Source organism: Apodemus sylvaticus, chromosome 12, assembly GCF_947179515.1.
Source record: "Apodemus sylvaticus chromosome 12, mApoSyl1.1, whole genome shotgun sequence".
Taxonomy (NCBI): domain Eukaryota; kingdom Metazoa; phylum Chordata; class Mammalia; order Rodentia; family Muridae; genus Apodemus; species Apodemus sylvaticus.
In genome coordinates this window covers 47,018,352-47,035,677 of record NC_067483.1, presented here as the reverse complement: position 1 = coordinate 47,035,677, position 17,326 = coordinate 47,018,352, and the positions used below count along the sequence as shown (strand labels likewise).

At 35.3% G+C, this 17,326-nt stretch overlaps 1 protein-coding gene across 10 annotated transcripts in view; it reads left to right on the top strand.

The window, feature by feature from the left end:
* The window catches only part of LOC127697904 (complement factor H-like), a 577,689-nt gene that overhangs the window by 108,643 nt on the left and 451,720 nt on the right, over window positions 1-17,326 (top strand). For 9 of the 10 annotated variants that reach the window (XM_052201284.1, XM_052201281.1, XM_052201278.1 and 6 more), the window contains exons 12-19: window positions 2,645-2,818; window positions 3,561-3,743; window positions 3,827-4,006; window positions 6,100-6,276; window positions 9,171-9,353; window positions 9,526-9,735; window positions 10,304-10,477; window positions 16,009-16,185. The exons of the other annotated variant lie outside the window; for it this stretch is intronic. In XM_052201284.1, the coding sequence (XP_052057244.1) occupies window positions 2,645-2,818; window positions 3,561-3,743; window positions 3,827-4,006; window positions 6,100-6,276; window positions 9,171-9,353; window positions 9,526-9,735; window positions 10,304-10,477; window positions 16,009-16,185 (1,458 nt within the window). The remainder of the gene's footprint in view (window positions 1-2,644; window positions 2,819-3,560; window positions 3,744-3,826; window positions 4,007-6,099; window positions 6,277-9,170; window positions 9,354-9,525; window positions 9,736-10,303; window positions 10,478-16,008; window positions 16,186-17,326) is intronic. 10 annotated transcript variants of the gene reach the window in all.

Genomic DNA, 17,326 nt, shown 5'->3' with positions numbered 1-17,326 from the left:
CTAAATCTGACAGAGGGCTAATATCTAATATATACAGAGAACTCAAGAAGGTAGAACCTAGAGAACCAAATAATCCCATTAAAAAGTGGGGTACTGAGCTAAACAAAGATTTTTCACATGAAGAACTTTGGAGGGCTGAGAAACACCTTAAGAAATGTTCAACATCACTAATCATTAGGGAAATGCAAATCAAAACAATCCTGAGATTTCACCTCACACCAGTCAGAATGGCTAAGGTCAAAAACTCAGGAGAGAGCAGGTGCTGGTGAGGATGTGGAGAAAGAGGAACACTCCTCCACTACTGGTGAGATTATAAGATGGTGTAACACTTTGGAAAGCAGTCTGGAGGTTCCTCAGAAAACTGGGCATGGCACTTCTGGAGGACCCTGCTATACCACTCCTGGGCATATACCCAGAGGATTCCGGAGCATGTAATAAGGACACATGCTCCACTATGTTCATAGCAGCCCTATTTGTAGTAGCCAGAAGCTGGAACCAACCCAGGTGTCCCTCAACGGAGGGATGGATACAAAAAATGTGTTATATTTACACAATTCAGCCATTAGAAACAATGAATTCATGAAATTCGTAGACAAATGGATGGAGCTGAAGAACATCATACTAAGTGAGGTAACCCAGTCTCAAAAGATCAATCATGGTATGCACTCACTGATAAGTGGATATTAACCTAGAAACTTGGAATACCCAAGAAATAATCCACATATTAAATGATGTCCAAAAAGAACAGAGGGGTGGCCCCTGGTTCTGGAAAGACTCAATACAACAGTATAGGGGAATACCAGAACAGGGAAGTAGGAAGGAGTTGATGGAGGAACAGGGGGATGGAAGAGGGCTTATGGGACTTGGGGGGAGTAGAGACCCAGAAAAGGGGAAATCATTTGATATGTAAATAAAGAATACATCAAATAAAAAAATTCTAAAAAATCAAAAAATCAAAAAAAAAGAGAATGGATCAATTTGCATTCTTCTGCATGCTGACCTCCAATTGAACCAGCACCATTTGTTGAAAAGGCTATCTTTTTTCCACTGGATGTTTTTAACTCCTTTGTCAAAAATCACGTGACCATAGGTGTGTGGGTTCATTTCTGGGTCTTCAATTGTTTTCCATTGATCCACTAGCCTGTTATTGTACCAATACCATGCAGTTTTTATCACTATTTCTCTGTAGTAATGTTTGAGGTCTGGGATACTGAATCCCCCAAAAGTAAAAGTAAAACTTTTACTGTTGAGAATAATTTTAGCTATCCTGGGCTTTCTGTTGAGAATTTGAGAATTGCTCATTCTAGCTCTATGAAGAACTCAGTTGGGATTTTGATGGGGATTGTGTTGGATCTGTAGATTGCGTTTGGCAAGATGGCCATTTTAACTATATTAATCCTGCCAATCCATGAGCATGGAAGATTTTTCCATTTTCTGAGGTCTTCTTTGATTTCCTTCTTCAGAGATCTGAAGCTCTTGTCATATAGGTCTTTCACTTGTTTGGTTAGAGTCACCCCAAGATACTTTATGCTGTTTGTCACTATTGTGAAGGCTGGTATTTCCCTAATTTTTTTTCTCAGTCTGCTTATCCTTTGAGTATATAAAGGCTACTGATTTGCTTGAGTTGATTTTGTAACCGGTCACTTTGATGATGTTTTTTATCAGCTCAAGGAGTACTCTGGTAGAGTTTTTGGGTCACTTAAGTAGACTATCATATCATCGGCAAATAGTGATAGTTTGACTTCTTCCTTTCCAATTTGTATCCCCTTGACCTCCTTATGTTGTCTAATTGCTCTAGCTAGGGCTTCAAGAACTATATTGAAAAGATATGAAGAGAGGGGGCAGCCTTCTCTAGTCCCTGATTTTAGTGGGATTGCTTCAAGTTTCTCTCCATTTAGTTTGATATTGGCTACCGGCTTGCTGTATATTGCTTTAACTATGTTTAGATATGGGCCTTGGATTCCTGTTTTTTCCAAGGCTTTTAGCATGAAAGGATGCTGAATTTTGTCAAATCCTTTTTCTGCATCGAATGAAATGATCATGTGGTTTTTGTTTTTTTTTTTTAGTTTGTTAATGTAGTGGATAGGATTGATGGATTTCCATATATTGAACCATCCCTGCATCCTTGGAATGAAGCCTAGTTGTATTAATTAGAAATAGAAGTATAACAAATGGTTTAATGCTAAAACTTTGCACATTTCTGGTATTCTTTTTAATTGTAAAATATATTAATTATATTTTCCTAAAGTCAGATACATTAGAAATTATTTTATATATTTTGCTTTCCCATTATATTAATCTGAAATTGTTTTACTATGTGACCTAGATATTGTATGACACCAATTTCAAATGTGAAATAGTTTTGTAGAATAGGGAAGTTATTACTGTATTATTACTATTTATCTGCAACAAATCAGGTCCACTAAAAATAAGTTGATTTTATTAAATCAGTTTTATGATAAATATATTGCACTTTCTTATATTTCTCGGAGACTTCTATATTTATTTAGAGGCTATATTAAAGCTAGTATGCAACTTTTTTTCACATGGAAGATGGTTATTGAATCTTCCCTATGAATGTACATCAATGATTACTGGTATTATCAATGATTAACGGTATATTCTAATTATCTTACTTTTCAAGAAAGAGAATGCAGCGTTCCCACATTAGACCCACAGTTAATTGTTAATCCCAAGAAAGTAAAATACAGAGTTGGAGATTTGTTGACATTCTCTTGCCATTTGCGATACAGAGTTGGGCCAGATTCAGTGCAATGCTACCACTTTGGATGGTCCCCTAGTTTCCCGACATGTAAAGGTCAGTATCTGTTTTACATTTCACTAATTACAATCAGAAGTTTATTTTTCTTCTTTTAATATTGCTCAGTTATCAAATATATCTATAATATAAAAATCTTGAGGGAAATTGATATCCATGAAGGACACATATGATTTGGCTAATACACAACAACATATTTATGAGGTTAATACCAAGTTAACTTGCTCCTTTAAATGTGTTATCAATGTGTTTATACATGCAGACATGAGGGCTGAGACTGAAGAGATTTTTTTTTTCATTTTGCTACATTGCCATTAGTGCTGGAGTTTTTATAGTATAGTCGTTCCCTCATATTGCATAGAGTATGTCCAAACATGTAAAAGCAGATTTTAATTAATTCAATACCAGGCATTAAACAAATTAAGATAGATACTGTGTATAGTGCTCACATTTTTTACCACATGATAACTGTATAATAAAATAGTATCAGTCAATTAGAAGATCATTTTAATCAAAACAACAGTTACTGAGTGATTTGAATGTATTTTCAAGGTGTCTGGTTTACCAAAAATTTCTTCTACCTTCAATATATTTGCAATACTATTTCAGCAGGTGTATTATAGCTGTGAAATGTAAATCTAGTGTAAATACTATTTATTTAGAAAAATGTTATAAAAGTAAAATGGTGAAAAAATTTAAGATTTTCTCTGCTTATTAAAATTTTAGACTTATTAGATGGACATTTTTATTTATATTTATACATAAAGTATTTCTGCAATAGGTCAAGTAAGATCATGTGACCAACCTCCTGAAATCCTTAATGGGGAAATTAAGGGAACAAAGAAAGTTGAATACAGCCATGGTGATATGGTGGAATATGATTGCAGACCTAAATTTTTACTAAAGGGACCCAGTAAAATACAGTGTGTTGACGGGAAATGGACATCCTTGCCAATATGTGTTGGTAAGTAAAAATATTAACTTCTAAGTTATTTTGTATTTGAAGTAGTGCTTTGATCATAAATACATTTTTTGAAACATCTACAGAGGAGGAGAAAACATGTGGTGACATTCCAGAACTTGAGCATGGCTTGGCCCAGTTATCACTCCCTCCGTACCACCATGGAGATTCAGTGGAATTCACTTGTGCAGAAACTTTCACAATGATTGGACATGGATCAGTTTCTTGCATTAGTGGAAGGTGGACCCAGCTTCCTCAGTGCGTTGGTAAGTATATATGGATAAAATGGGTACTTTATAAAGTTTAATATTTGTATTGCAGAAATTTGTACTACTGTATACTTTTGAAGTTAATAGTTTTTTTGTAAATATCTAGTATTAAATAATATGAATCCAAACTTTCATTGTTTATAATTTGATGGTTGTCTGCAGATGAGCAGAAATTATTAATACATAATCTATAAAAATTTGATCATTACCTTAAGATAAATCTAGTTGTTAATTATAGATTTTCATGTGACTGAAATGTGAATATTAACACCCAAATAGATATGACCACGGAACAAATATATTATTGCTGTTAATGTATGAGACTTTCCTCTTAGGTCTTGTAAAGCTAAGAAATAAAGTCTGCTGGTTACCCATTTCCTACTCTTATAACAGACTTTGCTCCCTAAGCACATCTATAATGCTTGTGTTTATTCTCCAGGCTGCATTCTAAAGTCAATGTGCTGAAGCTGGGACCATCTGCCCTGCCATCAGTTGTAAAACTCAGGGATTAGATTGGAAACATTATCTCAAACATCGCTTCACTCTGCACTGATTCCTCTTGTTCTTTTTATGATTCAATCTTAATGTGTAGCTGAAAGCATCTTGGTGTCTACATTCTCTTTTCTCTCAAAAAGAAGTTTTTCCTATAGTGATCTTGGTCATCTAGTCTTTACATTTATTAGTGTTGGGTGTTAGTTAATGCCAGGGAAACATGGAGTGCCTTTTCAAAGGGCACCTATATTTGTGTTGTTTAATGATATGTTCTCCATGCCCAGACACCCAAACTTCACAAGTTTGTCATGTAAATGGATACCTCTACTATGTAGGTATTACATATTAATCCTAACAATTTTTGCTCAACAAACACATTTTGTTAAACCCATCTTCATCATTGCTTTAAAACTGTTTAAATAATGATTTCATATGGAGAAAGATCAGTCATAATATCACATACAAAACCTGAATTCTTCATTTTATATTATTCTATACTTATTTTTCTGTACTCTATTCGACTTTATTATTCAGACTATATTTGTTCAGATATCAAAAGTTTAGCTTGGTTAATCTGCCTTTAGCTATCTTAATATGGCTCTCTCCAGTAATGTTTTGCTCGGCTACAAAGTTAATATTATGATACAAATATTTTTTCCTTGATACTATACATACTTTTCTCCTTATCCTTAGCTTTCTCCCGATGATTAAGATTCAGAAGCAAATCAACCACACAGTCATCACACCTCTTTGACCTTCTTCTTTTTCCTTACAGAACATCTTTTTTTTTTTCCTTTTTGTGAACCCATCTTTAGTAAGGGACTAATTCTCAGGAGTCTTTAGAGTTTCCAACACTCTCATCAATACTTTAAGTACACAACTTGGTCTAATTATTTCCTTTATTTGTACTATGTTTATTTCACTCTAGATCTCAAATTATAAACAAATATTATCCAGAAAGTGTCCTGAAACATCAAATTCCAAACGAGTCTTATTATTTCTTATAGACTCATATGAAAGAAATATAAACAAGATGTAGAGGGTGACTACAAGCACCTAATTTCTTACACCAATTCTCTCTCATACAATATTTTGAAATATTTTTATTCTACAAAGTATGACTTGATGTTATTTTTTGTATCATATCTATCAAAGAAGGAATTATAAAGTAGAAAATTCCTATATCCTATCCACACAATTTTTATTTTAATATTTTTTAACATTTTAACATTATAAAAATGGGAAAGAAATGAATTTGAACACTTTCACAGCTTTTAAAACTATGACTAGAGCTGGTCATGTCATAATAATTTCTTATGTGGAGCATCTGAGACAGTGACTTTTTTATGCTTTTGTAGTTGCCTAATACCCAAGTCCCTTCATGACATAAACTGTCTTTGAGACATAAATGAGTGGACATGATAACTAGTTCTCACACCATAGGCTACTTCTGCATGGTGAGTCTCAACAGTTTGGTTTGCAGTATTTGTAGTACTAAGGCAAGTTTCATTCTACATTTACTGTACAAACATTTTAATGTGGTAAATCACTTACTTCTTAAAAGTGTTTTTACTTTTCATGGAAATATTTTCATATAGCAACAGATCAACTGGGGAAGTGTGAAGCGCTGAGGTCAACTGACATAGAGACAATTCAACCAAATAAGAATGAGTTTAATCATAACTCTAGCATGAGTTACAAATGTAGAGAAAAACAGAACTATGACGTCTCAATCTGCATCAATGGAAGTTGGGATCCTGAACCAAACTGTACAAGTAAGCCCTTATTGGCTCTGTCTTCTCATGAGTGTTCTAGCCTTTTCCCAGCTATGGCAGTAGTATCTTTATTTCCTTAATAAAAATTTCCTAGAATTTTATGTGTGAAACCTGTATTTTTATTATTTCTACCTTTCCCTCTTCCCATTCCGACTCACTCCTCTTGTGTCCTTCCAATTTCATATGCAATTCATGACCTCTTCTGGTTGTATATGTGTATGTATCCATACATAAATTAGTAATATATACAAATAAACTTGTATATCTAAATTCAACCTGATGAATCCATTCAGTATTTCTCCTATGGATATGTGCTCATGACTCAATCCATGGGATTGGGTAAATTATTTGTATTCTCTCTCATCCAGGGAGACTTATTATTCAACTCTAGATAGCTATTAATTGCCTGTAGCTCTTCATCTAGGGGAAGGGTCATGTATCATTTTCTCTATCCATACTAAGATGCCAGTTGTATTGTCATCATTCAAATCTTGTTAGGTGATCACACTTTTGAGATTTTATGAGTTCAGATACCGTGCCATATATGAATATATCATATTCTAACACAATTTCTGGAAAAATCCCTTTTTAATGTAGAAGTTGATTAAGAAATTACAGTATCATATTCATTAGTAGCCTGTAGTATAAAACACATAAACAAACCTGAATAACATGGCTTTATCTATGTGTCAAAGTGGTCCCTTACTCTTGGAGTTCCACTACATATGATTATTTTATCACAGCAAACGTGCAATTCCATTCCTATGCCTATGCCTAGTCATCGTGTCTTTTGGTATGATTGTGTGTTCTGTCAATCTAACAGTTTATTTAACCCTTCTAACAATTGGCTTACCTGGAATATCCTGATTTATTTAAAGCTCCCTGTTCCATGTCAGTAGGCAACAGGGCCACTCTACTGCAATTTCTGCTTCCCTATGTGTATTTATCACTGTTCTTTTGGAGGGCCTGCCTCATTTGATATTTTAATTGTTTATTAAAAACTAAAGTTCACAGAAAGTATTTCCATGCCATTCTAAAATTAAACCTATTACTTGCATGTTAATAGAATGTATTGCTATTCTGTAGTTGTGTCTGTTATTTTATAATTTCTGATATTGTTTTGATTATAGTATTAAGATAGTAATTATTTTTCTTTCCTGGTGGCTAGCTCATCGTTCAAAGAATATAGTGAAACAAATTTACTATGCAGTGTTGATTTATGTCTATTAATTCCACTCTACTTAAGCAGAAATATAAAAACCAATGAAATTATTAGTAACTATTAAGAAAGTACCCTTTCATGCTATGAATCTGAGAGATGAATCTGTGGAATGAATCTGTGGTGTCTTGATTTTGTAGTGATTTAATGCAAAACTTGTCAGAAGGGTGTTAATACCAGCACTACATTATCCTGGTTGTGATCATCAGTTCTCATATCTATAGCTAGTTCAGGTTAAATGGAATGTCCAGTGTAGTTGACATTTTGAATAACATAGTAAAAATCAGTTTTGATCATATTCCAAATTCTTATTGACCAAGAGTCAGTTTTAACTTGATTATCAATTGTGATGACTAATATTTATTTTCTACCTGACAGAGTCCACTATTTCCTAGGAAAAGTACTTCTGAACATAAGGACATTTCTAGTTTAGGTTAATTGAGTGGGAATGCTCCACTATATTTGTAGATGGCACCATTTTATGGGCAGGGTTCCTGGAATAAATAAAAAGGAAAAGGTGACTGTGCATCCTGACTATAGGTACAAGATGAGCAGCAGCTTCTCAATTCTGCTGCCATGCTTTCCTGCATGATAAGCTAACTTTTTATTTATTTTTATTTTATTACATGTTTGCTTTATTTGCAATTCAAATGGTATCTGCTTTCCTCATTTTACCTCCATAACCTCCCCCCATCCCACCACCCTTCCCCTGCTTACCAACATTTCCTCCAACTTTTCTGACCTGGCATTTCCCTACACTAGGGTATCGAGTATTCACAAGACTAATAGCCTGTCCTTTCATTAATGTCTTAAAAGGCCATCCTTTGCTAGATAAGTATCTGGAGCCATGGGGCAATCCATGGTTGGTGGTTTAGTCCTTGGAAGTTCTTGAGGTACTGGTTACATACCAGTTCTTGGTACATATTATTATTATTCTTTTGGGGCTGCAACTTCCCTCTTCCTTCCTTTTTCTTTCTTCCTTCCCTCCTTCTTTCCTTTGTTTATTTTCTTCTTTCTTTATTTGCTTTCTTCCTTTTTTAAGTCCTTCATTTCTTTCTCCTTTCCTCCTCTTTCCTTCCTAAGCTTCTTTAGTCAGTTGTTTTACCATAGCAATGATAAATGTCATTAGTATATTAAGAAAATACAAGTACAACTTTCACTAATCAACTTTCTTTGTAAAATATTTCGTGAGAATTTTTAATGTAATCTAATATATTAGATCAAAAATATCCATAAACAGACACAGGCAGATTTCTGAGTTCAAGGCCAGCCTGGTCTACAGAGCAAGTTCCAGAACAGCCTGGTCTATACAGAGAAACCCTGTCTCAAAAAAACCAAACCAAAACAAAACAAAAAGAATATCCATAAACAGCTCTAGAGAAATATTCATGCAAGCTTAATCCTAATATATTTAAGTGTCTAATTTAGTTAAAATATTTTAAAGGCTAGAAATAATTGAAGGAAGTTTTATAAAAATAATATAAAACTTCATTAAAAATGAATGAGAAAAATTTTAAAGAAGAAGAATTCCTATATTAAATTGCTATACAAGTGAAAGGTACAAAATATAGACAATGTTTCCATTGTCACAACTGATTTACTATTTAATAAAATTTTACTTCAATAATTCATGATACTGTCTTTAGTAAAGAACTATGCTTTTGATGTTTTCTAGGAAAGGAAAAAATATCTTGTCCTCCTCCACCACAGATTCCCAATGCCCAAGTGATTGAAACCACAGTGAACTACTTAGATGGAGAAAAAGTATCTGTTCTTTGCCAAGACAATTACCTAACTCAGGACCCAGAGGAAATGGTGTGCAAAGCTGGAAGGTGGCAGTCATTACCACGCTGTGTTGGTCAGTAGCTATGACTTAGTTCATACCATTAGAATGCAACTGAAGTGATGGGTACTGAAAAACAAGGGCATACTATGAATATTCTGGACACATGATTCAAATACTATGTGTGTGCTTTCTAATGTAAGTTTTTATTTTTGTTTGACTATTTCATTTATGATTCTTCATGTAGAAAAAATCCCATGTTCCCAGCCCCCTGAAATAGAACATGGATCTATTAAATTATCCAGACCTTCAGAAGAAAGGAAAGATTCAATTGAGTCCAGCAGTCATGAACATGGAACTACATTCAGCTATGTCTGTGATGATGGTTTCAGGATATCTGAAGAGAATGGAGTAACCTGCCATATGGGAAAATGGAGCACTCCACCTCGTTGTGTTGGTGAGAGTGACATGAAATTTAAAATAGTGGTTTTAAACAAGTCATTACCAATATTCTACTCCCATCCAAACAAGGAGAAGGAATGATTTAGATTGGCACATATACACATTTCTCTATTTTAACCATACATTTGTACTTGTGTAATTCAATCTACACTGCACTAGTTGATTGTACTGTTGCTATTGAAATCTAGTTTCACTCTTGCATTTCTGTTTTTAAATATATGTATAGTCTACGGACTTCATCTGCTCATGTGAGTTGTATTTTTTGACTGGCCACTAAGCATTAAAATCCAAAGTGTTCTTTTTCCATAATGTACCTCCCATACCCATCCCACAATATATGCCATTTTCTGAGATTATAAATTCATTGAAGTTGTTTAACAGATGCAAGAGAACAGAATGTGGTATTAGAAAGCACTGCCCACCTAATTTATGAGGGCATATCTTTCTTATTAACATTTCCTTCTAGTAAAGAGGCATACAGAACTGTTACATACAAGTGAATTTCTGTATTAGTACAATGTGGAATGGTTTCACTATGTTACTTTCATTTGTGTCTTTTCCAGGAATTCCTTGTGGAGCTCCACCTTCAATTCCTCTGGGAATTGTGTCTCCTGAAAGAGACAGTTACCAATATGGAGAAGAGGTTACATACAATTGTTCTGAAGGCTTTGGTGTTGATGGACCAGCATTTGTTAAATGTGTAGGAGGGAAGTGGTCGGAACCACCAAAATGCATAAGTATAGTTTCATTTCTATTCTTTGTATAATATATAATCCAATCTATATGTGGCCCAATTAAGAAACAAAGCTATAATTCTAGCATATAAGAATATTTTGCTGCATAGTTCTGGATTTGGCCAGGCAAATAAAGAACTAGCAAAACTATAGCTTTATATTTTAAGCCCAACCAAATTGGTTTTTTTCCAAGTCTCTCAGATATCAGAATCCTCAGAGTTTAGGAACACACAGGCTAAGAAAACTCAAAGGGAGAAAACTTTGGAGATAAAAAGCCTTGGGAAGAAATCAGGGGACATAGATGCAAATATCAACAACAGAATACAAGAGATAGAAGAAAGAATCTCAGATGCTGAAGATACCATAGAAACCATGGACTCAACAGTTAAAGAAAATGCAAAATGCAAAAAGCTTGTAACCCAAAATATCCAGGAAATCCAGGACACAATGAGAAGACCAAACCTAAAGATTATAGGCATAGATGAGAGTGAAGATTTACAACTTAAAGGGCCAACAAATATCTTCAATAAAATTATGGAAGAAAACTTCCCTAACCTAAAGAGAGAGATACCCATGAATATACAAGAAGCCTACAGAACTCCAAACAGACTGGACCAGAACAGAAATACTTCCCATCACATAATAATCAAAACACCAAATGTACTAAACAAAGAAAGAATATTAAAGGAAGTAAGAGAAAAAGGCCAAGTAACATATAAAGGAAGACTATCAGAATCACAGCAGACTTTTCACCTGAGACTATGACGGCTAGAAGAACCTGGGCTGATTTCATGCAGACCCTAAGAGAACACAAATGCCAGCCAAAACTACTATATCCAGCAAAACTCTCAATCACCGTAGATGGAGAAACTAAGATATTCCATGACAAAACCAAGTTTACCCAATATCTATCCACAAACCCAGCCCTACAAAGGATAATAGGAGGAAAACACCAATACAAGGTGGGAAACTTCACCCTGGAAAAAGCAAACCCAAAAGAAGTTAACCAATCAAATTTAAAAAATAACGTCAAAAATGACAGGAAGTAACAATCACTATTCCTTAATATCTCTTAACATCAATGGACTCAATGCCCCAATAAAAAGACATAGACTAAATGACTGGATACGTAAACAGGACCCTACATTTTGCTGCTTACAGGAAACACACCTCAGGGTCAAAGACAAACACTACCTTAGAGTAAAAGGCTGGAAGACAATTTTACAAGCAAATAGACTCAGGAAACAAGCTGGAGTAGCCATTTTAATATCAGATAAAATTGACTTTCAACCCAAAATCATCAAAAGAGACTCTGAGGGACACTTCTTGCTGGTCAAAGGAAAAATACAACAAGAAGAACTCTCAATCCTGAACATCTATGCTCCAAATGCAAGCGCACCCTCATTCGTAAAAGAAACTTTATTAAAGCTCAAAGTACACATAGCATCTAACACAATAATTGTGGGTGACTTCAACACTGCACTTTACTCAATGGACCGATCAGGAAAACAGAAACTAAACAGGGACACAATGAAACTAATTGAAGCTTTGGACCAATTAGATTTAACAGATATATATATATAGAACATTCTATCCTAAAGCAAAAGAATATACCTTTTTCTCAGCACCTCATGGTACCTTCTCCAAAATCGACCATATAATTGGTCACAAGACAGACCTCAACAAATATAAGAAGATCGAACTAATCCCATGCCTCCTATCAGATCACTATGGCGTAAAAGTGGTCTTCAATAGCAACAAAAACAACAGAAAACGCACCTACACGTGGAAACTGAACAATATTCTACTCAATGATACCTTGGTCAAGGAAGAAATAAAGAAAGAAATTAAAGACTTTTTAGAACACAATGAAAATGAAGACACAACATACCCAAATCTAAGGGACACAATGAAAGCACTGCTAAGAGGAAAACTCATAGCCCTGAGTGCCTCAAAAAAGAAAATGGAGAGAGCATACATTACCAGCTTAATGACACACCCGAAAGCCCTGGAACAAAAAGAAGCTATTTCACCCAGGAGGAGTAGAAGGCAGGAAATCATCAAACTCAGGGCTGAAATCAATCAAGTAGAAACAAAGAGAACCATACAAAGAATCAACAAAACCAGAAGCTGGTTCTTTGAGAAAATCAACAAGATAGATAAACCCTTAGCCAGACTGACCAAAGGGCACAGAGAAAGTATCCAAATTAACAAACTTAGAAATGAAAAGGGAGATATAACAACGGAAACTGAGGAAATCCAAAAAATCATCAGATCCTACTACAAGAGCCTGTACTCAACACAACTGGAGAATCTGGAGGAAATGGACAATTTCCTTGACAGATACCAAATACCAAAATTAAATCAGGACCAAATAGATCATCTAAACAGTACCATAATGCCTAAAGAAATTGAAGGAGTCATAGAAAGTCTTCCATCCAAAAAAAGCACAGGACCAGATGGTTTCAGTGCAGAATTCTATCATACCTTCAAAGAAGACCTAAACACCAATACTCTTCAAACTATTCCACAAAATAGAAACAGAAGGAATACTACCCAATTCCTTCTATGAAGCCACAATTACGCTGATACAAAAATGACACAAAGATCCAACAAAGAAAGAGAACTTCAGACCAATTTCCCTTATGAACATCGATGCAAAAATACTCAATAAAATTCTTGCCAACCGAATCCAAGAACATATCAAAACGATCATCCACCATGATCAAGCAGGCTTTATCCTGGGAATGCAGGGTTCATTCAATATATGGAAATCCATCAATGCAATCCACTATATAAACAAACTCAAAGAAAAAAACCACATGGTCATTTCATTGGATGCTGAAAAAGCATTTGACAAAATTCAGCATCCTTTCATGCTTAAAGTCTTGGAAAGAACAGGAATTCAAGGCCCATACCTAAACATAGTAAAAGCAATATACAGCAAACCGGTAGCCAGCATCAAACTAAATGGAGAGAAACTTGAAGCAATCCCACTAAAATCAGGGACTAGACAGGGCTGCCCCCTTTCTCCTTATCTTTTCAATATTGTACTTGAGGTACTAGCTCAGGCAATTTGACAACATAAGGAGGTCAAAGGGATACAAATTGGAAAGGAAGAAGTCAAACTATCATTATTTGCAGATGACATGATAGTCTACCTAAGTGACCCAAAGAATTCTACTAGAGAACTCCTACAGCTGATAAACAACTTCAGCAAAGTGGCAGGTTATAAAATCAACTCAAGCAAATCAGTAGCCTTCCTATACTCAAAGGATAAGCAGGCTGAGAAAGAAATTAGGGAAATGACCCCCTTCACAATAGCCACAAATAGTGTAAAGTATCTTGGGGTGACTCTTACCAAACATGTGAAAGATCTGTATGACAAGAACTTCAAGACTCTGAAGAAGGAAATGGAAGAAGACCTCAAACAATGGGAAAACCTCCCATGCTCATGGATCGGTAGAATCAATATAATTAAAATGGCCATTTTGCCAAAAGTTATCTACAGATTCAATGCAATACCAATCAAAATCCCAACTCAATTCTTCACAGAGTTAGAAAGAGCAATTATCAAATTCACCTGGAATAACAAAAAACCCACGATAGCTAAAACTATTCTCAGCAACAAAAGAAATTCTGGGGGAATCAGAATCCCTGACCTCAAGCAATATTACAGAGCAATAGTGTTAAGAACTGCATGGTATTAGTACAGTGACAGGCAGGAGGATCAATGGAACAGGATTGAAGATCCAGAAATGAACCCACACACCTATGGCCCCTTGATCCTTGACAAAGGGGATGAAAACATCCAATGGAAAAAAGATAGCCTTTTCAACAAATGGTGCTGGTTCAACTGGAGATCAGCATGCAGAAGAATGCGAATTGATCCATCCTTGGCTCCTTGTACTAAGCTCAAACCCAAATGGATCAAGGACCTCCACATAAAGCCAGACACTCTGAAGCTAATAGAAAAGAAACTGGGGAAGACCCTTGAGGACATGGGTACAGGGAGAAAGTTTCTGAACAGAACACCAATAGCGTATGCTCTAAGAGCAAGAATTGACAAATGGGACCTCATAAAATTACAAAGTTTCTGTAAGGCAAAGGACACCATCAAGAGAACAAATTGGCAACCAACAAATTGGGAAAAGATCTTCACCAATCCTACATCAGATAGAGGGCTAATATCCAATATATATAAAGAACTCAAGAAGTTAGACTCCAGAAAACCAAACAACCCTATTAAAAAATGGGGTACAGAGTTAAACAAAGAATTCTCACCTGAAGAACATTGGATGGCGGAGAAGCATCTTAAAAAATGCTCAACTTCATTAGTCATTAGGGAAATGCAAATCAAAACAACCCTGAGATTTCATCTTACACCAGTCAGAATGGCTAAGATAAAAATTTCAGGAGACAGCAGGTGTTAGAGTGGGTGTGGAGAAAGAGGAACACTCCTCCACTGCTGGTGGGGTTGCAAATTGGTACAACCACTCTGGAAATCAGTCTGGCGGTTCCTCCGAAAACTGGGCACCTCACTTCCAGAAGATCCTGCTATACCACTCCTGGGCATATACCCAGAGGATTCCCCAGCATGTAATAAGGATACATGCTCTACTATGTTCATAGCAGCCCTATTTATAATTGCCAGATGCTGGAAAGACCCAGGTATCCCTCAACAGAAAAGTGGATGCAAAAAATGTCGTATATCTACACAATGGAGTACTATTCAGCCATTAGAAACAATGAATTCATGAAATTCTTAGGCAAATGGATGGACCTAGAGAACATCATACTAAGTGAGGTAACCCAGACCCAAAACATGAATCATGGTATGCACTCACTAATAAGTGGATATTAACCTAGAAACCTGGATTACCCAAAACATAATCCACACATCAAATGAGGTACAAGAAGAAAGGAAGAGTGGCCCCTTGTTCTGGAAAGACTCAGTGAAGCAGTAGTCAGCAAAACCAGAATGGGGAAGTGGGAAGGGGTGGGTGGGAGGACAGGGGGAGAGAAGGGGGCTTACGGGACTTTCTAGGAGTGGGGGGGGGGGCTAGGAAAGGGGAAATCATTTGAAATGTAAATAAAATATATATCGAATAAAAAAAAAAGAACACACAGGCTCCTCTAAACAGACTCATCACTGCAATGTGTTTTAGCAACAATGCCACTACAATTATATATGCTCTAAACTTTTGAAATAATAATCATGAGCAATTTATATTTGATAAAACAAAAAGTAGAAATACTCTATAAGCATAGAAAGTATGAGAAACACAGAGAAACCCTGTCTCAATAAAAACAAAGAAACAACAAAAATGAAAGTATGAGAAAGAACTGAACACAAAATGTAAAATATCAAGACTTCTGATCATCAGAGTTCTATATGTAGCTTATTTATTTTCATAAATATCTAATAATTCAATATAACAAAGTCAAAAATGGAAAAACTACAGTATTTATTGTTCTCTGTGAAGCTATTGTTTCATATATTTTATATTCTACAACTTTTTTTTTCCTTTCAGAAACTGATTGTGAATTTTTACCCACATTTGAAACTGCCATACCAAAAGAAAAGGCAAAAATATCATATAGGTCAGGAGAACAAGTGTCATTCAAATGTCCACCTTCTTATCAAATGGATGGCTCAGACATTGTGACATGTGTTAACAGCAGATGGATTGGAGAGCCGGTATGCAAAGGTATTTGGATGGGCTTTGAACATGTGTTTATTTAAGCATTAGAGAATGACATCATTGAAAAGGGTGCAGAGATTAGTTCTAAAGTGTGATCAAGTTGGTTTATATTAAAAAATAAAAGCATTGAATTGAAAAACCCAATGGTTATGCTGACAGTGTGATAGTGTTCAGAGTTTGATTCCACGATCAGCATCATTAGTATCTTGGACCATATTTTGAAAATGTAAATTAACACTGAGGAGTACATGCTAGAAATCCTAAATAAGAAAACATCTAGAGATGACACCATCAGTCTCCTTTAATGTCTTTTCGGGGATCTGTGTATGACTCAGTTTGGACTGTGCTGTAGGGTCTAAATATTTTTTGATACATTATTAAATAATTATCTTTCAATTGACATCACGTTTATATCTCATTTTATCAAATTTGTCATGATATTAAGATATTTTATTTGATCATCATTTTCTTATGAGTGTGGTATTCTTAAAACAATGTTCTTTTTTCCTGTAACATTGCAAATAGATTTTTTCCTCACATAATGTATTGTGGTTATATTTTCTCTTCCTTCCACTTGTTTCCTTCCCACCTCCTGTCTCATCTGATCCCCTTTCTGTATTTCAGGAGATAGAAAATAGTTTTATAAGGAATAATATTAATAAACCAAAAACAAAACAAGCATACTGGGGAGTGACAAAACAATTAATTTTAGTGAAAACAGCAGAAGAAAAGGGGTATGAAACTAAACAGACACAAAGCCCCCCTTTATACATGAAGGAATTTCATAAAAATACTAACCTGAACACTATAATATATATAACAGCATACAAAGTACCTCCCTGTACCAAAGATGCTTGCCTTTAGGTGAGAAGTTCCTATGTAGGCACCAGTGCAACTTTTGTTATGTTCAGTGAGGTGCATAGGTGTTGTCTTTCAAAGTGTGGCCTTGCTTTCAGGTTGCTGGGCACAATCTATTTCTTGTCAACAGCTTGACTGTGTTGTTTGGAATATCTATGTGATCACTCTGGCATTCATTTAATTAGATACAAACTAATTCTAATATTAAAATCTTCATTGGTGAGAGCAGCGGTTCAGCTGTGTGCCAGTCAGGCACGGGTCCTGTGCCTTGTGGAGAAGCCAGCAGCTG